Here is a 20,799-nt window from a genome sequence, read left to right as displayed (position 1 = left end):
GTCCAGGCTGTGACTCACTGGATTGGGGTATTACTGATACTGGGCTGTCACTTTCAGCTGGTCACCAGTGGTTATTTTATGCCAAACCACGGTCCTTCTAAACCACATGCAGACACAAATTACTGAAGCAAGAAGATGTAAAAAACCAGAGACATCTTGTGCACAGTGCTGAGATGCAGGTGGCATGTGACAAAATACAGTGTGATGTACTGGGTTTAGAATTTATGGCAAATTTTTAACATTTGCCAGGTTTGTGTGGGTCACTTATATCAGGGTTAGGGGTGGGAGTGAGCTTAGGTTAACATCCATCTTGTTTTAAGGAACTTTTGCCTGTTTGCTTGAAAAAACTTACGGCAGCAGAACTGCAGGACCAAAATGTCTTCATGGTACTGTCTGGAAAGCAAATCTTAACCCTAACCTTAATGCTGAGTTCAAGCACCTCTCCTGTATAATACGTTTTGGTTAATTCTGGGTAGAATCATGTTACTTTGCGTAGACACAGGACCTCTGAAGGGTTCCTGAAGAGTTTGGCACTGAGACACTGACAGATGATGCTTTGGGTCATGTGGGTTGTGGGCTTCTCCATGGATCTGACTTGTTCACGCGCACCCTTCAGATTCTGGATCAGATTAGGAGTTTGGAGGCCAGCTGAAAGACTTTAGGCTGTTTCCCTGCAGCCATTCCTGGGCAGGTTTGCGGTGTAGTGGGGATACACTGTCATGCTGTCCGAGGCAGCTGCCATCAGGGAGCACCACTGGGGAGGAGTGTGCTTGGTCTGCAGCTATGTTGGGTGTGTGGTACATGTTGGTTAGGAGTCAAAACACCATTCATATCATGCCAGAAGTTTATCCCAGCCAAAAATTACATAATAATGACACAAAAATCCTCAAGTTATTTATTTGTGACTTTAACTCTGTTCCTGATTTGAGTAATACTTCACCTGTCAGTGTTTACGTGCTCACCAAATCAACCAGAAGTTTTTGTTGTTTTTTTTTTTGCAGGAATTCCATTCCATATTTTACTCAAGAGTTTCTTCTGGAGCACCCACATTGTGTCACAATGCCTAATGCAGTGTTAGCGGAAAGTGCTACGAACTTCAGCACAAAGTGTTCAATCCCACTTGCGTGTTTTTCTAATATTAGAGCACTTGCGGTCATAATGTGGTTATGATGCCTCATGAGCGCCACTTCAAATAAAGTGTTGCAGGCCTGTTAGTGCTGAGATCATCCCTTCTGCTTATTATGGCCATGATGCATGGAGGGATTTCAGGAGAAGATTTTAACTTCAGCATTATGATGCATGGAACACAGAAAACCAACTAATAATAATAACTGCAGCTATTATTGCCTGTTTATGGGACACACAGTGTTCTCAGTCTATCATAGCCTGCAGCTAACAGAGGGGGATGATGTTTTGTGGAAATTAGTCAGTTTCTCACAGTGAAAAGTCCCTGCTGGCTCAGCTCAAACAAACGAAGATAGTACCTTCATTCACTACTGCTGCATTTTATTTAAATTAATGACTTATTTTACATTCTGAGCATTTGAATAATCACGTTTATTGTGGATACTAGCATGACTCATGACTTTGGTGTGCAGTATGCACATCCAAGGCAAACTGAAGGTACCCTTACTGAATGGAGAGAAGGAAGATTACTGAATAGACTTGCTGCAATTTTTCTTTTATAAACTCATCAATGTCATCAAGAGATATATAAAGAAGGTCAGAGGGAAGACAAGTTTGAAGTATGCTAATTTCACTTTTAAGTGTGCTTCACAGAAAACTTAGTGTTAACTTGGCATTCATAGTTTAAGATACTTATCTTCTTTTTACAATTGTAGATGTAATTATTACAATTGCAATCATTACAGCGAAACATTCTTACAACCTGATACAAGGTGACTTTACATTTTTAATGGTTACATTCTGACCTCTAATGGCTGAAATTGTAATTACAGATTGCTTTTTATGGACAAATTTTTTTATGCTTTTCTTTGAATGAACAACTTGTATTATAATAAGGGCTAAGCCTGTAATTTGTCCTTACATAATTTGAAAATGAAATTCAGCACGTTTAAAAAAAATCAAAAACACAAAAAACAAAAAAAGAAGAGAAAAATAATCGATAACTGATTTTCGTTTGATTTTCACTAGCAATCGATTGCTCTGGTCTTGAGCTCTCTGCCGCTCTGGTTGTTTCGTCATATTTTCTGGCGCCAAAACAGCAAAGGTAAAACAGACTGTAAACATAGCGGAGCTGGGTTGCGTCAATAACAGTTTACTAAAAGTATTTTTGTTACTGACCGCTTTACAGATTATTCAAACGTAAATGGACACGCAGTCGTATTTTCCCGTACCGCCTGGGGTGGGTATGGAGGAGAATTTCCTGTCTTTGGACGATATTTTGCTCTCTCATGAGAGACTTCCTATCCGGACAGAGTGCACTTTCCCTCGGCTTGGCTTTCTGGAGAAGTCGAGTGACACGCAGGACATCCCGGAGGTCGGTAAACACATAACAGTTAAAGTTTTGCGAATGTATTTATGCTAAAACAAGTAAACCAAAAGTACCGGAATCGCCCGTTTATCTTTTTCACAAAGCTACTTACATCTCGCTAAACTTCATTCATATTTTTGATACTTTTGTTTATGTCATTGTATTTATAAAGGGAGAATCTTCGAAAAAGCAGTTTCCAGCGTTCAAGGATAGACAGGACTCGCGTGTAAATTCGGCGTATTTATAAACGCGAACAACTATACCAGTATCAAAATTTCTAACTTGTGTATGCTTAAGCTTCAGCTAGTTAGCATCGCAAGTGTTCTTCAGTCGGCTACCAGAAGGTGGTACTAGTCTTAAAAATCTACTACTAAACAAATAAACTACATTTGAAAAGCAATATTTCTAAGTACATAAAGGAGCAGGTAACGTCAAGCCTTGCTGTAGGTATTACAGTAAAGTGAACAGTGCTTTAGTACATGTGAGGTCTTGGAGTTTTTAAAAAATCCGGTGTACACCAAAACACACCCCTGTAGCACTATTAGAGCTCCAGAGAGCCGGGGTATTGTTACTCCATCACTGTCTTTTGTTTCATCCCAGGGTACAAAGATGGAGCTTCCTCTGTGGCTGACCAAGGGCCTGTACGAGAGGAAGAGGAAAGTGGTCTCTGTGGAGCTTCCTAAGGTGTACAAAGAGGGTTGGAGGACCGTGTTCAATGCTGATCCCAACGTGGTGGACCTCCATAAGATGGGGCCCTACTACTATGGCCTGGGATCCCAGATGCTGCACTTTGACAGCCCAGAGAATCCTGAGATCGCACAGACTTTGCTGCAGGTAAAAAAAACAAACGTTAACATGGAGGTAATCAAGGATGAGAGAGACCAGAGTGTTATATACCTATGTGGTATGTGACTTTTGTTGCCATGATGCCAGGTCTCTCTTGGAAATGAGATTTTTAATCTCAATGAGATTTTTTACCTGGATAAATAAAGGATTAATAATAAAAAAAAAGAGTAGATCTGCATCACTGAAAGTGCAAAATAATCCTTATTTATCTTTTACTGTCCTGCAGTGCCTGCTCCAAAGCATGTTAGGTTCGACTTAAGAAATTAACAGGTGTCTGGAAAATAGTGTCACCATCTTTCAGACCTCTGTCTGGACTAGGGCTGCCACAAACGATTATTTTGATAGTCGACTAGTCACCGATTATTTATGCGATTAGTCGACTAATCAGATCATCATCCACTGGACGTAAAACTACAGCTTATTGCACCAGCAGCATCTGCTCTTATATAACTATCATTAGCTTACAGCTTTAAGCTTTTAAGGTGCTAACTAAAAATAAAGACAAGATGATAGTTTATTCAATTTTAATGAAATTTGCAGATTGTTTCGGTAAAGTTTAATAAACTCCTTGCTATCTAAAATATAACAGGACACCGGAGTATATTTTCCAGCATCTCACACTTCTGATAATCAGCTGTCTGCTTGACGTTTATTCAGCTGTGTAAAAACTATAACTTTAATCTCAGCCAAACCGATTTACTCAGGAACAAATAAAATACAAAAAAAAAAAAAAGCCAAACAACAACATTTTTAATTTATCTAAGTGACTCATATATATTTAACCTGAGTCGCGAAAGCGGTGGGTTTGAAAACAATTTGCCGGGAGTCCGGTGTTCTCACGGCGCTAGTGACCTAGCCCCCGGCTAGCTATCGAGCTAGTGGGTAACAGACGTCTCCGAAAACGTCGGAGCGCTTTTGAAAATATGTGGTGTCCTGATAAACTGAGCCGATATTTGAGGTTTACACAGCTACATTCTCGCCTGAAAATATGTTAAACGTTTATTTTGTGACCCAGAAAGAATAATAAGAGTAATATTAAAACTAACTAGCTACCGCCATTGTTGGAAACTAAGCTGGGCCGCGCTATGAATTCTGGGACACAGCTGCTTCTTCTTCTTCGGGGTTTAACGGCAGCTGGCATCCTTGTACATGCTGTGCTGCCATCTTCTGTTTCAGTCCGTTATTACACTCTTAAATCCTGCTATTATTCCTGCGTCTTTTGCGATCTTACAAAGCTTCAAACGACACGTCGACTATTAAATCAGTCGTCGACGATTTTGATAGTCGACGTAATCGTGACTAGGGCTGAACGATATATCGCATTTGCGATAATATCGCGACATGATCAAGTGCAATTTTCTAACCACAAAGGCTGCGATTATACTCTGGACATGTCCAAATTCTCCTGAGGCCGCATTTGTAGACCGATTACGTCACAGCGACGCGCCGAAGGCTGTCCAAATTACTACCATATCCCAGAATTCATAGCGCGGCCCAGCCAAACTCCAGTTTCCAGCAATGGCGGCCGCTACTAAGTTTTAAAATTACTCATACTAATCTTTCTGGGTCACAAAATAAACTTTTAACATATTTTCAGGCGAGAAAGTAGTTGTGTAAACATCAAATATCTGCTCGGTTTATCAAGATATCCCATATTTGCAAAAGTGCTTCGACGTTTTCAGAGGCGTCTGCTACCCACCAGCTCGACAGCTAGCCGGGAGCTCGAGGGTTACTGATGCGGCCGAGAACGGCACAACTCCCGGCACATCATTTTCAGATCACCGCGGAGTTTCGCTGCTCGGGTTAAACGTAATATATAAGTCACTTAGACAACCTAAAAATGTTATTGTTGGGCTTTTTTCAGTGTTTTGTTTGTTCGTGAGTAAATCGGTTTGGCTGAGATTAAAGTTATTAGATTAGATAAAATAAAACTTTATTAATCCCCCGGGTGGGTTCCTCCTTGGTTTTCACACAGCTGACTAAACGTCAAACAGAAAACTTATTAAACAGAAGTATGAGACAGTCGAGAATTTACACCAGTGTCTGGTTATATTTTAGATAGCAAGAAGCAGACGGCCGAGTTTATTAAACTCCACCGAGACAGCGGTGACGCTAATCAGAACTAGACCGTCCAATTTCACGCCTTTAAACTTTAAAGGCGTGTTTGTGTGTGTGTTTATACAATTGCTATTATGTTTGCACTTTATGTGTAATGTTACTGACTGCAGAGATCAGTAAGATGTGTGTATTTTTTATTTATTAGTTTTATTTATTTAATATTATTTTTTAATTGAATGACTGTCTAGTAGTTCACAGATGTCGAAAAACTGAGTGTGGTAAAGCCACTGATTTTGTTTATGTATATTTCTGCAATCTGCACATTGCACTGACTTTCATTTTAATGTTTACACCAGGGTTCCTTGTCAGCACTTTATGCTCAGGTGTTTGTAAGCTAAAAATAAACTATTGTGTATGTTCAAATATACTGTTGTGATTGAAGAAGTTAAATAAAAATGTCAGTCATCAATTCATGCATCACCTCATGTCATCATAACAGAGGTCTGTCTTCCAGGAAAGAACAGTTTAAAATTAATGTAATATAGTATTGGCCATACTATATGATGTATTGCTTGTCTTTGTTTAATAATACAGAAGACAAAGACCTTAAAAAATAATCGCATATCGCATCGCAATCGCAATATTGGGGCAAAAAATCGCAATTAGATTATTTTCCATAATCGTTCAGCCCTAATCGTGACTAGTCGACAAATCGTGGCAGCCCTAGTCTGGACACGGTATGAGTGTCTAAAGTCTTAAAAACATTATTGAGAAGAATAGATTCTTAGGAACTTAATTCTGCTGTTTTTGTTGTTGTTTTTTTTTTTTTTTTCATTCTTTGTTTTGTTTTTTTATTTATTCTGTAGGGAAATTTTAAACACTTTTATTGACCTATTGGCCTGGTTTTATTGATCATAAAACCAGGCACCTAAGCTGTGTCGCCGATCTTATATAAAATTTGTTAGTGAGCCTACTTACTTCTTTGATTTAGGCTTCTGTGTTTGTCCTTCACTAACTTGCCTTATTTTTCAGAACTGCAGCTGAAACAATATAGCCAACCTTATCTTAGATACAAGTAAATAACATTTTAATTGAACTAAATACAGTTTTAATTACAGTCACAGCCGCCTGTGTTTTAATGATAGAGCTGTGATTGTAAGAAGTATAAGCGACACACGTTATGTTTTTTTTACTCTTATTCCATTTCATTGGTCACGCACTCCAAATACTGACTCTTTTTGCGAATGCTAAATCGTGGCTTGTTGAGTTTATAAGCACCTTGGGGTGGCTGTTGAGCCTGATCACCAATGTTTGGTTAAGTGATGCCAGCAGCTGTGGCTCAGGTGGTAGTTACTCCATTGGTAGGACGGTGGATCGATCCCCGACTCCTCCAGTCAGAAGTGTTCTTGGTCAAGATATTGAACCCTCGTTTGGCCCGTATGTGTTGAAGTGACTAGGGATAGACAAAAGGCCTGTGTGAATGTGTGTATGATTGGGTGAATGAAATTTGCAGTAGAAAGTGCTCTGATTACTCAACTGAGTAGAAAGATATTATAGAAGTGCCAGCTTTATCCTGTATATGTTAGTATTTGCCTCAGGTTTCATCATGTTTAGTATGAGCAGCCACCATTGTAACAGGAAAAAAGGAAACACAGACTAAGACCCACTGTAATAATAGCAGGTGTGTGCTGCACAGCCATGAAATAATACATATATAAATCAGACAGAGGTTTTTATTCCACATGACATGTGCAGTGATTGATTTCCTTCATCAAGGACACAGCATGTCTGCAGATTCGTGAAAACAGTGTGTGTGCGCGCGCTATGGGAGGTGAGGCAGACCTACAGGAGAAGTACAAGCCATTAGCTTCTTGTGGTGGCAGATATTAAGTGGACTCTTCATTAAAAGCTCAACATTTTAAAATGAGTGCATGGGTGGAATTTTAAGTTGCCACCAGAGTTTTGGATTGTCTGCGTATTGATCTTTGTGTACAGATGGTTTGTACCTGAGCAGCTCATTTTATTGCCACTCATAATATTTAAAAAAAAAAAAACTGAAGGAAAACAAATGAAAGAGTCCAGCTTAAGCTGTCTATACCGACGGCCCATTCTGACTGTCACTTTCTACTCGTGTTTTGCAAGTGAGGATAATTTCTGCACTTTGTATGAGGTGGAAGATGGAAAAAAGAAATTGGAGCCTGTGTTTGGTCATCGTGACTGCGATCGCCTTTGAAACATACTGTCACTGAAGCCTTTGCATGGCTCTTGTATCTTTTCCGTTCCTGCTACACCTTTTTGTCCTTGTCTTATTATCAAAGTGTCTGAAGGTCTCAGAGTATCTTAAAGCATTCATGTTGTTTTCCTAAAACCTCCTAAATGTGGTGTCTGACTGCTGCTGGCAGTAATGCTGCTTAATGATTTCCAGGTAAACTGATCCTTGTGTGATGTAAGTTTAATATGCAGGCTTGAAATAACTCCATCCATCTTTTACTGTAAAAGTGCTTCCATTATTACCAAAAATGCTTCCTCCAATAGAAATTCAGGGTGTATATAATTATCGTGTATATCATGACTATTCAGACTCAGCTGCTGAAATATTATATAACATGCAGATTTGGTAACTGGACTGACTCTTATGGAGTGCTTTTCTGTTATGCCTGAGCACTCAAAGAGGAGCAGTCTTTACTGAAAGCCACATTCACACAGTGCCACTGAGCACATGCTGACTGTCACACACACCGGTCGATGGAATCGGCCAATTAGAGTTCAGTATCTTTGCCAAAGAACATTTCAACATGTGGACTCAAGCAGCCAGGAATGGAACCAACAACCTCTGTTTGGTAGACAGCTCGCTCTACCTCCTGAACCAATTTCGACACTTTTTCTGTAGTTAACCAGAATGACCGAGGCCATATTTCTTAGCAAGCTGTGCAGATGCTTATAGAGAAAGCTGTGCAGTTTTAACCCATTTCCAATCAGGAAGATATTACAGATTTACTTCAATTATTCATTTTTTTTAAGCTATTAGATAACAAGAATATATGACTGCTTGTTTCCTTGGATGGCCTAAACCTCTTTGAGGGTGCAGGAATTAACTGAAAAGTTTGAAACAGTTGTGTTGGATACTTCTGAATTTTTCTAAAAAGTTATACTTTGGATACAACAGTTTTGTTTTCCCGCTGAGGAACACCTGCATGATGTTTTTCAGCTATGCATGTGTAGCTTTCTAGATTAATTGCTAATCTGAATGAAGAGGTTAATGTACAGTTTTGTTAAAATTGCTCCCAAAACAGATTTTTGTAACTTTTGAACACGAGCAGAACCATTTGATTAAACACGTGAGTTACTAAATGCAGAGGGTGATAAATGGCTTAAAAGGAATGTATTAATCGTGGACATTTGTACAATGTTTGATGGAGAAAAGGTGCAGAGTGGTGCATTAAAAACTGTCCAGAATTCACGAAATGTGGTATCTGATTTCCTCCCCACTTGATGAGGCACAGAACGTTTCTCTGTTTTAAGCCCTGTTTCAGTCTTCTCATCCTCTGAGGTGCTAAGCCCTCCAAATAAAGGATTTCTGCTGGATTAACACCAAGATCAAACGCGTGCTGATGGTATGTTATGCGTTCCTGGACCAGCAGGGGCAGACCACTGTTCTCTCTGCAGCCAGACATGAAGTTTTTCCTTGTAAAGAGGTCACAGTGTTTCATGGCTCTGATGTCACCTTCTGTGTCAAGCAGAAATCTGAACGTGAGATTTATTTGTTGCATAAATGAACAGATATGAGATTAGAAAGTGAGTCTTTAACTTTGTGCATGTGTTACTGCACTCTTTAGTCTTGTTTAAGGAAAGAGGATTTGTCCTGGTGTAGCTGACTGACAGAAGCAGCAGCCCAGACGTTTTATTAAAAATGCTCACAGGACACACATTCACTGATAAACCAGTGTTACTCTCTTCATCACAGCTAGGGGGTGCAGTCAGCTCAGGAAGTGTTACAGTGCTGCTGTTACCAGGCAGACTCACTTTAACCTGACTCTGACACACAAACAGAAACACATGTTCAGAGCTCTTTGCAGCCTCTCATAACTCAAACTGTTAGAAGCTGTAAGATTATTTTTAACGTGAGCACAATAGCTTAATCTGTCGTGTTGAAATTTATCAGTTATGAATAGGGATGGGTATCGTTTAGGTTTTATCCGATACCGGTGCCAAACCGGTACTTTTGAAACGGTGCCGGTGCTCAAACGGTGCTCAAACCGGTGCTTAAAGAATGGAGAACACAAAGTTGGTCCAAAAACCTCTCATGTTCAGCTGGTTTTTTGTAAAAAGATAACAATGTTAGCCTTTTCTGCAGCTATGGGGCATATATGGTATCACTCTTGGCTGGAAGCAGTGCTTAAACAATGGAAAAAACACAAACTTTGTCCAAAACCTCTCATGTTTAACTGTTTTCCACTTTTTCTTTGGTCATTTTAGCCTTGTTTGCCAGGGTGAAGGGAGCATCTGCCATCAAACAAGAGGACAGCCGCATGTAGCTATGACGATGTTTGCTAGTTCACCTTACCTGCATTAATGTAATAACGTGGTTAGACTACTCAACGTAAATTACACATGAACAACATTAAGCTACTCACGCAGAGAAGAACGGCTGCTGCTGCATCATCATCCGTCATCATTTCTGCTACACTGACAGGGCTAGGGGCCAGGACTCTCCTCTTCGTGTTTTTGGGGGATGTTGCTAACTCCGGGTCCGATAACAGGCAACCCACCCGCAGTAGATGTGCTCGGTGTGAGGTCTCGCAGCAAGCTATCAAATACGGCGCATTTCTGGGCTTTTAAAAAAAAAAACGCTATGCGTCGCCAGGTGTTTCATCGGATTCGAGGTGTTACCTCCTTTGACAGTATCACAGTATCAGCTTATAGCACTTGTTGCTGCTGAGTTTGCATATTTTGCTGTGAAGTATAGCCAGGCTTTTGACCGCTTTGCCTTGGGCATTTTTAATCTGTAGCTCTGCTCTAAAAAAAAACGTACGTACCTGGACCCGCCTACTATCCTCGGAAACGTAAAACGATTGGCTAGAAGTGTATCACAGCTTGGGAAAAATAAAGCACCGAAATGTGCGCTGCCTTTCGGTCTGGTTACTACCGTTTGTCAGAACCCCTAGTTATGAATAATGCACGACTGCATTCTGACTGAAAAAATAGAAAACTAAAGGTGGCAATCAGTCTGGTGGCATAGTGATTGACAGAAAAATAACAGTTTGTTGTTTTGTTTTTTTTTTTAAATTGTTTAAGTTTCTTGTTGAAATAGTAATTTTTTTTCAATGTTCGAGTCACACATGTTAGTATTGATCTATATTGTCACAGCTGGATCTATAATATATTTGTGTGGCTATCCTTCTGTGCTAGAGATGCACTGACCCACTTTTGTCCAAGTCCTATCTGATATCGATACCATTACTTCAGATATCTGCTGATATTGAATCCTAAATTATTTCCTTGGGAATTAATAAAGTATTCTGATTCTGAAATACTAGTAATGAATTAATGACGTAATCATCCCCATGACAAAATCACGTGCAAACTCCACACAAAGGCCTCGGCTGGGGTCGATGCTGATCGCTGTGACACCTGCCTCCCAACCTGTAACCCGGCCTTTGGAGTAAACTAAATGTTTATTCCAAAAGCCGGGTTAAATTAAAATATCCTGGGAACAAACCTTAATGCTCATGTTGACGTACTTGGATGACCCACAATTTCATTTTGTTCTTCCTGTGAAGTTGTTTTTTTTTTTTTTTTTTTTTTTTTTTTTAAATGTGAAATAGAAAAAGCAAATTAACTGTTATTGAAAATAATCGTTTATCTTTTTTAATTTAATGTTACAGCTCAATGTAGCAGCAACGGGGAGAGCCATGTTTAGACACACTCTGATGTTACCGCCAATATTTTTGAGATCAAGTTTTTTTTCTTTTTTTTTTCTTCTTTTTTTGAAGCTTTGAAGTTTTGCCTGAAAGTTGAAAACATGAAATTCTACATGTCTGAAGTTTAGCATTAAAATGATTATCAAAGGTGAGCTGTGTTGCACAAACTGGGTCACTCTGATTGAAAACTTTGCAAACATGCCTAAAATGTAAAATACATTCACTGCTTGGTGAGTTTCTGCACATTAAACTTTTCCTGCTGTCCTCCATCCAGACATTTATCGCTCGCTTCAGGCGAACCATGGACTCCTCCCAGAACGCCTACAACGAGGACACGTCAGCGTTCGTGGAGCGTCTGGACTGTCTGGAGAAGGCTCTATTCAGGTCTGGCCAGAGCGGCCTAAACGGCTTCCAGAGCTGGGAGAAGGGGCAGGCCTCGCAGCTCACTGCCTCCAGCCTGGTTCTCAACTACCGCAAGAGGAAAATCACTGATGTTCAGCCCTAGCCCTGCTCACCCGCAAGACTCTTTTTAGTGCCGTCTTTGTCCACGGACCGCTTCTTCCCCTCAGCCTGAGCCATGCAGGGAGTGTTGAGACGTGGACCCTGTAAGGAGTATAAAGACATTTCTATTTATTTGTCACATTGCGTGCATTAAGAAGCTTCTTTGTGACATTTACACAAGTAAAGACTGTTTTTACCAGTAAAGATTCAAAACATTTGCTACTTTCTATCATTACAAGGCGAGTTATAATATCTTCTACTTTGGTTTGAATTTTTAAAAATCTAAAATCAAAGCAACGTTATGAAGATATTCATCCTAATATCTAAAGGCCTGTTAATAAACTTGTGATATTGGTATTAGAGCAGGGCGATATGACCAAAAATATTTATCACGATATACATTTGAAAATTTGCGATGATATAACTGACAATATAATTGACACCAGACAAAATACTTTAGAACTCCACAACTTTATTAGTGCAAAAAAAACAAAACATCATTGTGTTTTCACTTAAACAAGCAGCTGGTTTTTTTTTGTTTTTTTTTTTTAAATGTGCATTAAAAAAAACTGTAAATAAAATTTCTTTCAAATTTTTTTATGCCCGCAGCACTTAAAAGGGTGAGCCAACACTTCAAGGTTCACCTGTATCTGAGCGTATTTGAGGAAAATTCAATTCAGTTGCTGTGAGGTGTTTTCTGTTCTAAGCTAAAAACCTTACAATAAACCTCTGGCAGAATTGAATTGAATTTTATTTATACAGCGCCAAATCACAACAACAGTCACCTCAAGGCACTTTATGTTGTACAGTAGATTAGAGATGGCACGATACCACTTTTTTTATATCTGATATCAAACATTTTGATATCATGCTGATTTTTGTATAAGTTCATACTCAAGTTACAAAAAACAAACAAACACTAAAGTTATTTTGTTATACCTGTATGCAAAAAAAATATACTGCACCCAAAATATTTCATAGTTCAGAAATACTGATCAAAACCTACACCATCCTCCCTATTCTGGTATTTTAAAGAGTAAGCAACCTAACTAATAGGGTTGCAAACTCAAGCAAAAAAAAAAAAGAAATGGGGGAACCCCCCACCCTCCACCTCATGATGCTTAATCGACGTAATCAACTTTAATTTCATGCAGTGTGGGGAAAAAATGGACAGAAATAAACTATTTTTCAAGAATAATTAAATAGATTCAGCATCTTTCTTCAACAGAATTGCAGACTGCACAGATGGAAAAAGTACTATAGCTTACTAGGGTATATTAGACTTAATAGTTACTATATACAGTAATTGACTTCTATACATTTTTCATCAGATTAAAACTTTGGGTGTAAGATTCGGATAATTATTTATTAAAAGCTACACATTTTAAATGAGAATAAGAAAGAAAAGTATGACTTTGTGCCCCCTTTTCCCTGTTAATGCCCCATCGGCCCCCTTGGCTAAACTTTGCTAGATCCGCCCCTGCACAGTTACCAGCCGTTAGCTGCGTAGAAAAAGATCCTCGAGTAGAAAGTAATATTAAATAAATTCTAACAACAGCTTATCAAGCTTAAACGTGCTGCTGTTGTTCAGCCGCTGGTTTCCTCTTTCTGGTGCAAAGTGGGCCAAAAGCAAACTAGAGACACGGACTCGCGACAGAAAAGCCGATCAGCTGATCACTGATCAGTTTCATGATCGAAGTAGCAGCAGGAGAGGGAGGGAGAGAGAGGCAGTCGCTCCATATATCGGTTGTTAAGCTTAACGCGGGAATGCTTTACAAACATTCAGAGATGGACTTACACACTTGCTTTACTTCTCTCGGGGATAACTTTGTCGGAGATGAAATGCCGGGTTGGTAGCGAGGCTCCAAATGCTCAACCAGATCGCTGAGAGGTCTCGCACGCCACAGCCGCTCTATCACGTGACGCATACTGCTCCGATGTGCTAAGGTTATGAGGCGAGTTACGGAGTGTTGCAAGTTTTTTGAGGTGCTTTTTTGATATTTAACGGATCTGATTACATTTTTTATTTCTCTCTGATATCCAATCCAGTAATTTAGGTCAGTATCGGACCGATACGTAATATCGGATCGGCCCATCTCTACAGTAGATCCTACAATAATACATACAGAGAAAAACCCAACAATCATATGACCCCCTATGAGCAAACACTTTGGTGACAGTGGGAGGGGAAAAACTCCCTTTTTAACAGGAAGAAACCTCCGGCAGAACCAGGCTCAGGGAGGGGCGGGGCCATCTGCTGCAACTGGTTGTGGGTCAGGGGAGGGAGACGGGACAAAAGAGATGCTGTGAAAGAGAGCCAGAGGTTAATAACAACTGATGATTACCTTACCACCCCAGCTTTTCAGACACTTTGACACAGTCTAGTAAGCTGTTACGCTGCCCATGCTTTCTGTCAAAAGGGCTGTTTAGTTTCTTTGCATGGTAACTAACCTCTCCTGACAGATGATGCAGCTGAGGGCTCCCGCAAGATCTACATGATGTGGTGATTGACTGCACTTGTGGGTAGCTGTGATTTGCTCCATAAAGGCGACTGAACAGTTTTTCCCTCTAATTATCCTCCTTGCTGTCAATCAGTCTTTGATGTCACACTTCCACCATCCAGAAATGAGTCAGTCGAGTCTTTTTTTTTTTTTTTAGATAATAATAATTATTTATCCCTGTATTTGTACAGGAAATTCATGCATTAAAAGGTATAAAATAAAGTGTCTTTGCATTGAATTGCATACTAAGAATCACTAGTTAGCCTAAAATAAATGCAATCAGACCGTTGGAGGAAATCTGTCAGGCATGAGTAGAACAAAAGACCCAGAGCTGACTGTGAGGAAACATACTAATCTCTGCACTGTTAATACAGAAGGCAGAAATGCTTTGCATTTTGTTTAAATATAAGAACAGTAAAATCTTTAAATATCAGGTGACATTGTGCCTGTAGGAAAAGAAATCTAAACTGTTTCGAGTCCATTTTCTGCTGCTTATCTGGACGCCGAGCAAGCCAAGACATCACTCTCCCGAGCAGTGTTTCCCTGCTCCACCTTAGGGATCGTGTGGAGTTAATTGGCTAGATGGGTGTATACTGAGGTATCCTACTAGTTGGATGCACTTGAACATTGATAAAAAGTACCCAGAATGCATCTTGATCAGATGTCTGTACCACCTCAGTGTGAAGGAACAGGGACTGTTTGTCCTCTTCTCACCTCGCCTCACCACAAAGAGCCAAGACTTCCTACAGTGGAAACTCATTTAGATTTTTCTCCGAGCGCAGTCATGCTCTGCTATCTGTCAACCATATCGGTGTGGGACAACGCCGCAATTTCTGCTGACTCTGCACCGATCTACCGTCACGCTGACTCTTACAGCGATTAACAGCATTGATTTCCTGACCTCAAATGAATCCCTGCTCCCCATGCAGGCCCGTGTTGTGTTTATTATAAATCATTGGCTTTAAAGAGAATTCTTTGTATTTGGGCTACGCATATCTGACATTTCTTGGTTAATGATCATCTATAAAATGTATTAAAAAATATATAAAAATCACAAGTTGAGAGAAAAGTTTTCAGAGAAAAACATTTATAGTGTAGAATCATTCTGGATGCAGCTAATGAATATTAGCTTTAACAGAGAATCATGTGATCTCTCCAATTTGGAAAACACACAAAGACAACAGTGCCAAAATTCCCAAATACTCAGGAAGAAGCTCAGAATCTTGGCATTCTCATTATCGTTCATCCTGTGCTCAGTTTGGATGTAAAACTGCTTTAAAATGTTATATTACAAAGGTCTTTGGTCTTCAACGTGACGGGAGGCCTGCAGGCACTCGAACAGTGAATACTGCACAGAGAGTCTCCACAGTGTGCAGATTGAGGTCACATCTATGCCAACTGTTGTACACAGTGAGCCGAATCTGTAATAACCACCTGCCGGGCACCAAATGCTCTTAAAATGTGTCTTTGGTAGAATTACCAGCAAGGGTCGTACACCTTGCAAACCACACAGTCATGACAAGACTTTCAGAAACAGTCTTTAGCAAAGCTGTGGTAACACTCCAAGGAGCTAAAAGTTGCTGTTGGATCCCTACAGATCCTCACAAACCAAACCAAACAAACCAGCGCTCCATGGAGCTGAAAGAAGGGGTTTATTTAAAAAAAACATTTAATCACTTATTAACCATTAAAACACTTTCTTTTATGCTAGTTCATTTATAGTTAATATATAAAAAGTTAAAAGATCAAGCATATTATACAAACATGAAACAAGATATTTAAAAGTCAAAAAACAAAACGGTAAAAACAGAGAAACGCCCACTCGCACAGACACATGAATATACAGTGTTCAGCATAAATGAGTACACCCACTTTAAAAAGTACGAATTTAATCAGTAGGTCAATGAACAAAAGGACAATTTCCAAAATGTTCACAAGGCTGAGTTTTATTGAACACTTGTTTAACTCCATAACATGAAATTAAGCTTATTAATATAACTTAGATCACAAAATCTTCAGTTTTACTCAAATTTTTTAAAGCAAAAATGAATACACCCCGCAACAAAAACTACCACATCTAGTATTTTGTATGACCACCATGATTTTTAAGGACAGCACCAAGCCTTCTAGGCATGGAATGAACAAGATGGTGACATATTGCAACATCTATCTTTTTCCATTCTTCAAGAATAAGCTCTTTTTGAGCCTGAATGCTGGATGGAGAGTGATGCTCAACTTGTTGCTTCAGAATTCCCCACAGGTATTCGATTGGGTTCAGATCAGGAGACATACTTGGCCATTCGATCACCTTCACCCTGTTCTTCTTCAGAAATGCAACAGTAGCTTTAGATGTGTGTTTTGGATCATTGTCGTGTTGGAAAAGTGCACGAAGTGATGGCAGCATCTTCTCCTTCAGTATTGAGCAGTACATTCTTGAGTTCATGATACCATCAATGAAATGCAGCTCCCCAACACCAGTAGCACTCATGCAGCCCCACATAAGGACACTGCCACCACCATGTTCCACTTTAGGCACCATTGTCTTTGAAATGCATGGTGCACAGGTGAGTCTAATGCATCTCATTAGACTCACCTGTGGTTGAATGCCTGTTAATTCGAATTTTGTAATCTTAATTGTGGCTTTTCTCCTAAGACTATAATTGGGGTGTACTCATTTTTGCGGCATGGGCTTGAATGAATTTGTTAGGAAAATCACTTTTTTGTGTGCACAAATTAACAAATCTTATTTGCAATCAATGGCCCACATTTGTGGGAGTATTTTGTAGTATGTCATAGAAAATGTTGATTCTGAAAGGAAACTAAAGTTTTTCTGACAAATGAAGCAGGGTGTACTCATTTATGCTGAGCACTGTATGTACATTTGTATATACAAACCATGGTTTTATATCCTGTCTCTTTAGTTCAAATTCTTTGTGTTTTTCTTTCTATCTTAACTTCCTGTATTGTTCCTTTCGATTTCTGCATTGATGCACTTTGTAGGTTTAACCATTTCCTGGTTATTTGCTTCACTCTATTTATTCTCAGCACCCTAAATACTGTGTGATTAGTGTTGATGTGCAACAATGAACATAATAATATAACATTTTCATTACCTCGACCCCCCCCCCCCCCCCCAAAAAAAAAAAAAAAATCAATAATGTATCAATGAAATGAATCTCAGTTGCTTCCTAGTTAAATAAATGTTAAAGTAAATTAAAATGAGATGAAATTAAAGGACGAGTTGGGAGACGATCCGTAGAAACCGCCTTCCTGTGGAACAACGCTGACCCCAGCTGGTGGGGAGTATCCTCTGTTTAAAGGTCTCAGATGCCAGCATTTACTGAATCGTCTGTGTATCCACAGCACGATGTAGCGCTGTCGTCCCTCTAATCAAAAATTACTACATTTCCCTGAGCCATGATTCATTGTGAAAAATCCAGTTATAGGCGATCTGAGCACCAGTTGCCACAGAGTGAGCATTTTCACTGGAACTGTTACTACATTCATCTGATTCCCATTGTAGCCCGGTTAGTGTTTTAACAGATAAACAAGCTTAAAGATAAAATAAAAGTTATTTTATTAAATGTGGGACTTTGCACCTCAGACCATCTGGTGTTTTATATTAGACGGTTCACAGGTGGAACTCATAATGTTAAGGGTGGGGTTGTTCAGTATGACAACGACAGTGAGTTTCTAAACATATCGGGCTGAAACTGGTTCATCTCCAGTAAGCAGTTTAATACACAAAATTCCTTCACTGAACAATGAGAAAGAAGACGCTGAGAGAAACACTCAGCGTCGAAGGAGCTTGGAAAGAAAAGCGTCTGGACTCTCACCTCTTAGACTATGATGACCTGGAGGACTGAGAACCTTCACAGATTAACTGGACACTGCAGTTTGGGCTTTTGAACCTCGAGCTTCAGAAAATGTCCAGGGGCATCTGGGTCCAAATTGTCTGGGAGTGGTTTTTGCGAAAGAGGAACTGGCCCACATATTTTAGCAAATTTTCCCCTGACTTCCTTTTTCAGCCTGGAGGTTGATGCTTGGTGTCGATGTGCTCTACTTTGCCCTCTTAAAGTTACTGCATTTCACTGCTAATGCAAACTCAACACTTACAGTCATCTCTCCAAATGAAAGATTGTAGTGTTTTAGTAGACAGAAATTCTTTGTCAAACAGTTGGATTAAACTAAAGAAATGACGTGATCTGTACTGGATAGGTGTAATAAAAAGCCAGGCTTTCTTTGAGTTAGCTGGTGTAACAAAAATGAAATCTCAGTCGGAGATAACAGCTATCCTTGGTAGTCCAAGCTTACTGCTTTAGGTCATTTGACTCCTCTTCTTCACAAACTGAACCTACAAAGACATGTTGAGCAAATTATCACCAAGCATAAAAACATATTTATGCATTTTCTACATACCCAGGTAGATGCATACAAATTGACATGACAATGTGACAGTTTGCACAACTTACTTTACTGCACAACTTCATTAGGTGGCATTATTGACACACAACAGGTTGCAGGTATAAAATGTAATTTAGAACATGTCATAAGGACAGAATGAGTCAGTAGTACGGTGCCTCGAGATACCAAAACTATTTTATATTTTTTATATTCTAGGCTTTTAGCCATTTATATAAAAAAACAGTAATAATGTATAAACAAACAAATAAAACCACCCAGTGCTTGATTTAAATAGCAGACTGCATGATACAGATTGTTTTTACTGGATTACTTTGTGCACACAGGTAAAAGTGTGTGTGAGTTGGTGTGAGTATTCAGCAACATCCAGCTGACTACTGTAACGGGTCATGCATCAATTTATGTGAAAAAAAAGATGCATGTGAGCGTGTCCTGGCTGCAGTGCTGCCCTGAAGTGTTAGCCACGGGTCACATAATAGGAGTCAGAAGATAGGTCAGTGCTGATGAAGATATTGACATTGCCTCTGGGCTGTAACTGTTGACCCTGCTGACAGAGAGAGCACTAAACAAAGAGCCTTCACCACATCATTGCTCGATGAACCCGAGGTGATTTGTGTTCAGTGTCTGTTCTATTTTCTCCTGTGACATAACTCGGTTTATGTGGTTGGCCAAACCACTCATTACGACTGCTTTGATGGCATTTTCAGATCCGATGCCCTTAGGCTGCAGAAGGCTGGGAAATGAATATAAAATTAGATTCTTAATATGATCTAGTTGAGATGAATGATTCTTTCCCAATGTGGGTCAGTCAGTGATGACAGACACATAATGTGTGACATAAAACCAGAGCATGGAGTCAGATTTAAGCTCTTGTGGAGCTGCTGGTGCAGTGGGGGAAATGACTCAGCTTAAAATAACTGCTGAATGATTTTGTGCTGTGACCTCCAGGTTTCTCTTTGCACGCTGGTTGCAATCAGCTCACCTGTGTTGCTGCGGCTCTGTGCTTTACTGCTCTTTGTAGAACTGCGAGTTTTGATATATGAGCAGATGTTACATGAGCCGTCATGGCTGCTTTCCAACCTTGTGGAGGGGGTGGAGTTTGGTCAGTGCAAATAAAGAGCATCATCAGCTTGAATGCCAGGCTGTACCAGTCCAAAATAGTCCATCACTGTAACCTGAACCACAATAATAACAGCAGCACATCATGTATAGAGCAAATAACGATTAAGACATGACATTTCTTCTCCTTCTTTTAGCTGCTCCTATTAGGGCTGGCCTTGGCAGATTATCACACCATATCCCAGCATGCTCCTCTGTCACACCAAACCTCTGAATTCCCTTCTTCACCACATCTATGAATCTTCTCTGTGGTCTTCCTTTTTTCTTCCTGCCTGGAAGCATGCTTTGTCCAGTTTATCCACTTTCCCTACATCACACCTTTCTCACGCACTATGTGTTAACCTTAAAAACCTCTCTGCATTGAATCGTACCTGCTATTAATCTCCATCTCTCTTCCACAGCATGTCTTTATCCTGTCTTCCTTCTCCCACCCTAACCGGTCGCAGCAGATGGCCCCGCCCCTCCATGAACCTTGTTCTGAGTTTTCTTCCTGTTAAAAGGGAGTTTTTCCTTCCCACTTTCGCCAAAGTGCTTGCTCATAGGGGGCCATTTGATTGTTGGGTTTTTCTCTGTACAATATAAAGCACCTTGAGGCGACTTTTGTTGTGATTTGGCGCTATATAACTAAAATTGGATTGAATTGAAGTGAATCATAGGTGGTCTTACTACCATCTTGTAAACCTTCCCTTTCATTCTTGTTGCCCTTGCTGACCCCAGGTATTTAAATTTATCTAACTTCGCTACCTCTGATCTTTGCAGGTTTACTGTCACACCTGTCTAGGGATGGGTATCATTTAGGTTTTATCCGATACCGGTGCCAAACCGGTACTTTTGAAATGGTGCTGGTGCTTAAACAGTGCTCGAACCGGTGCTTAAAGAATGGAGAACACAAACTTTGTCCAAAAATCTCTTATGTTTTTATTTTTAGAAGTCTTTT

General features: G+C 39.8%; 1 protein-coding gene across 1 annotated transcript; it reads left to right on the top strand.

Moving 5' to 3' along the window:
- The first annotated feature begins 2,205 nt into the window (after nucleotides 1-2,205).
- gins3 (GINS complex subunit 3) lies at nucleotides 2,206-14,543 on the top strand. The gene is made up of 3 exons (XM_076886909.1): nucleotides 2,206-2,500; nucleotides 3,095-3,328; nucleotides 11,594-14,543. Exons 1-3 carry the CDS (start codon nucleotides 2,330-2,332, stop codon nucleotides 11,822-11,824), a joined length of 636 nt encoding a protein of 211 aa, XP_076743024.1. The 5' UTR covers nucleotides 2,206-2,329; the 3' UTR covers nucleotides 11,825-14,543.
- Nucleotides 14,544-20,799: the final 6,256 nt, after the last annotated feature.

This window comes from Maylandia zebra, linkage group LG7 (assembly GCF_041146795.1).
Source record: "Maylandia zebra isolate NMK-2024a linkage group LG7, Mzebra_GT3a, whole genome shotgun sequence".
NCBI classification, from domain to species: Eukaryota; Metazoa; Chordata; class Actinopteri; order Cichliformes; family Cichlidae; genus Maylandia; species Maylandia zebra.
Note: the sequence above shows the minus strand (reverse complement) of the source record. Positions and strands in the feature narration are given on the sequence as shown.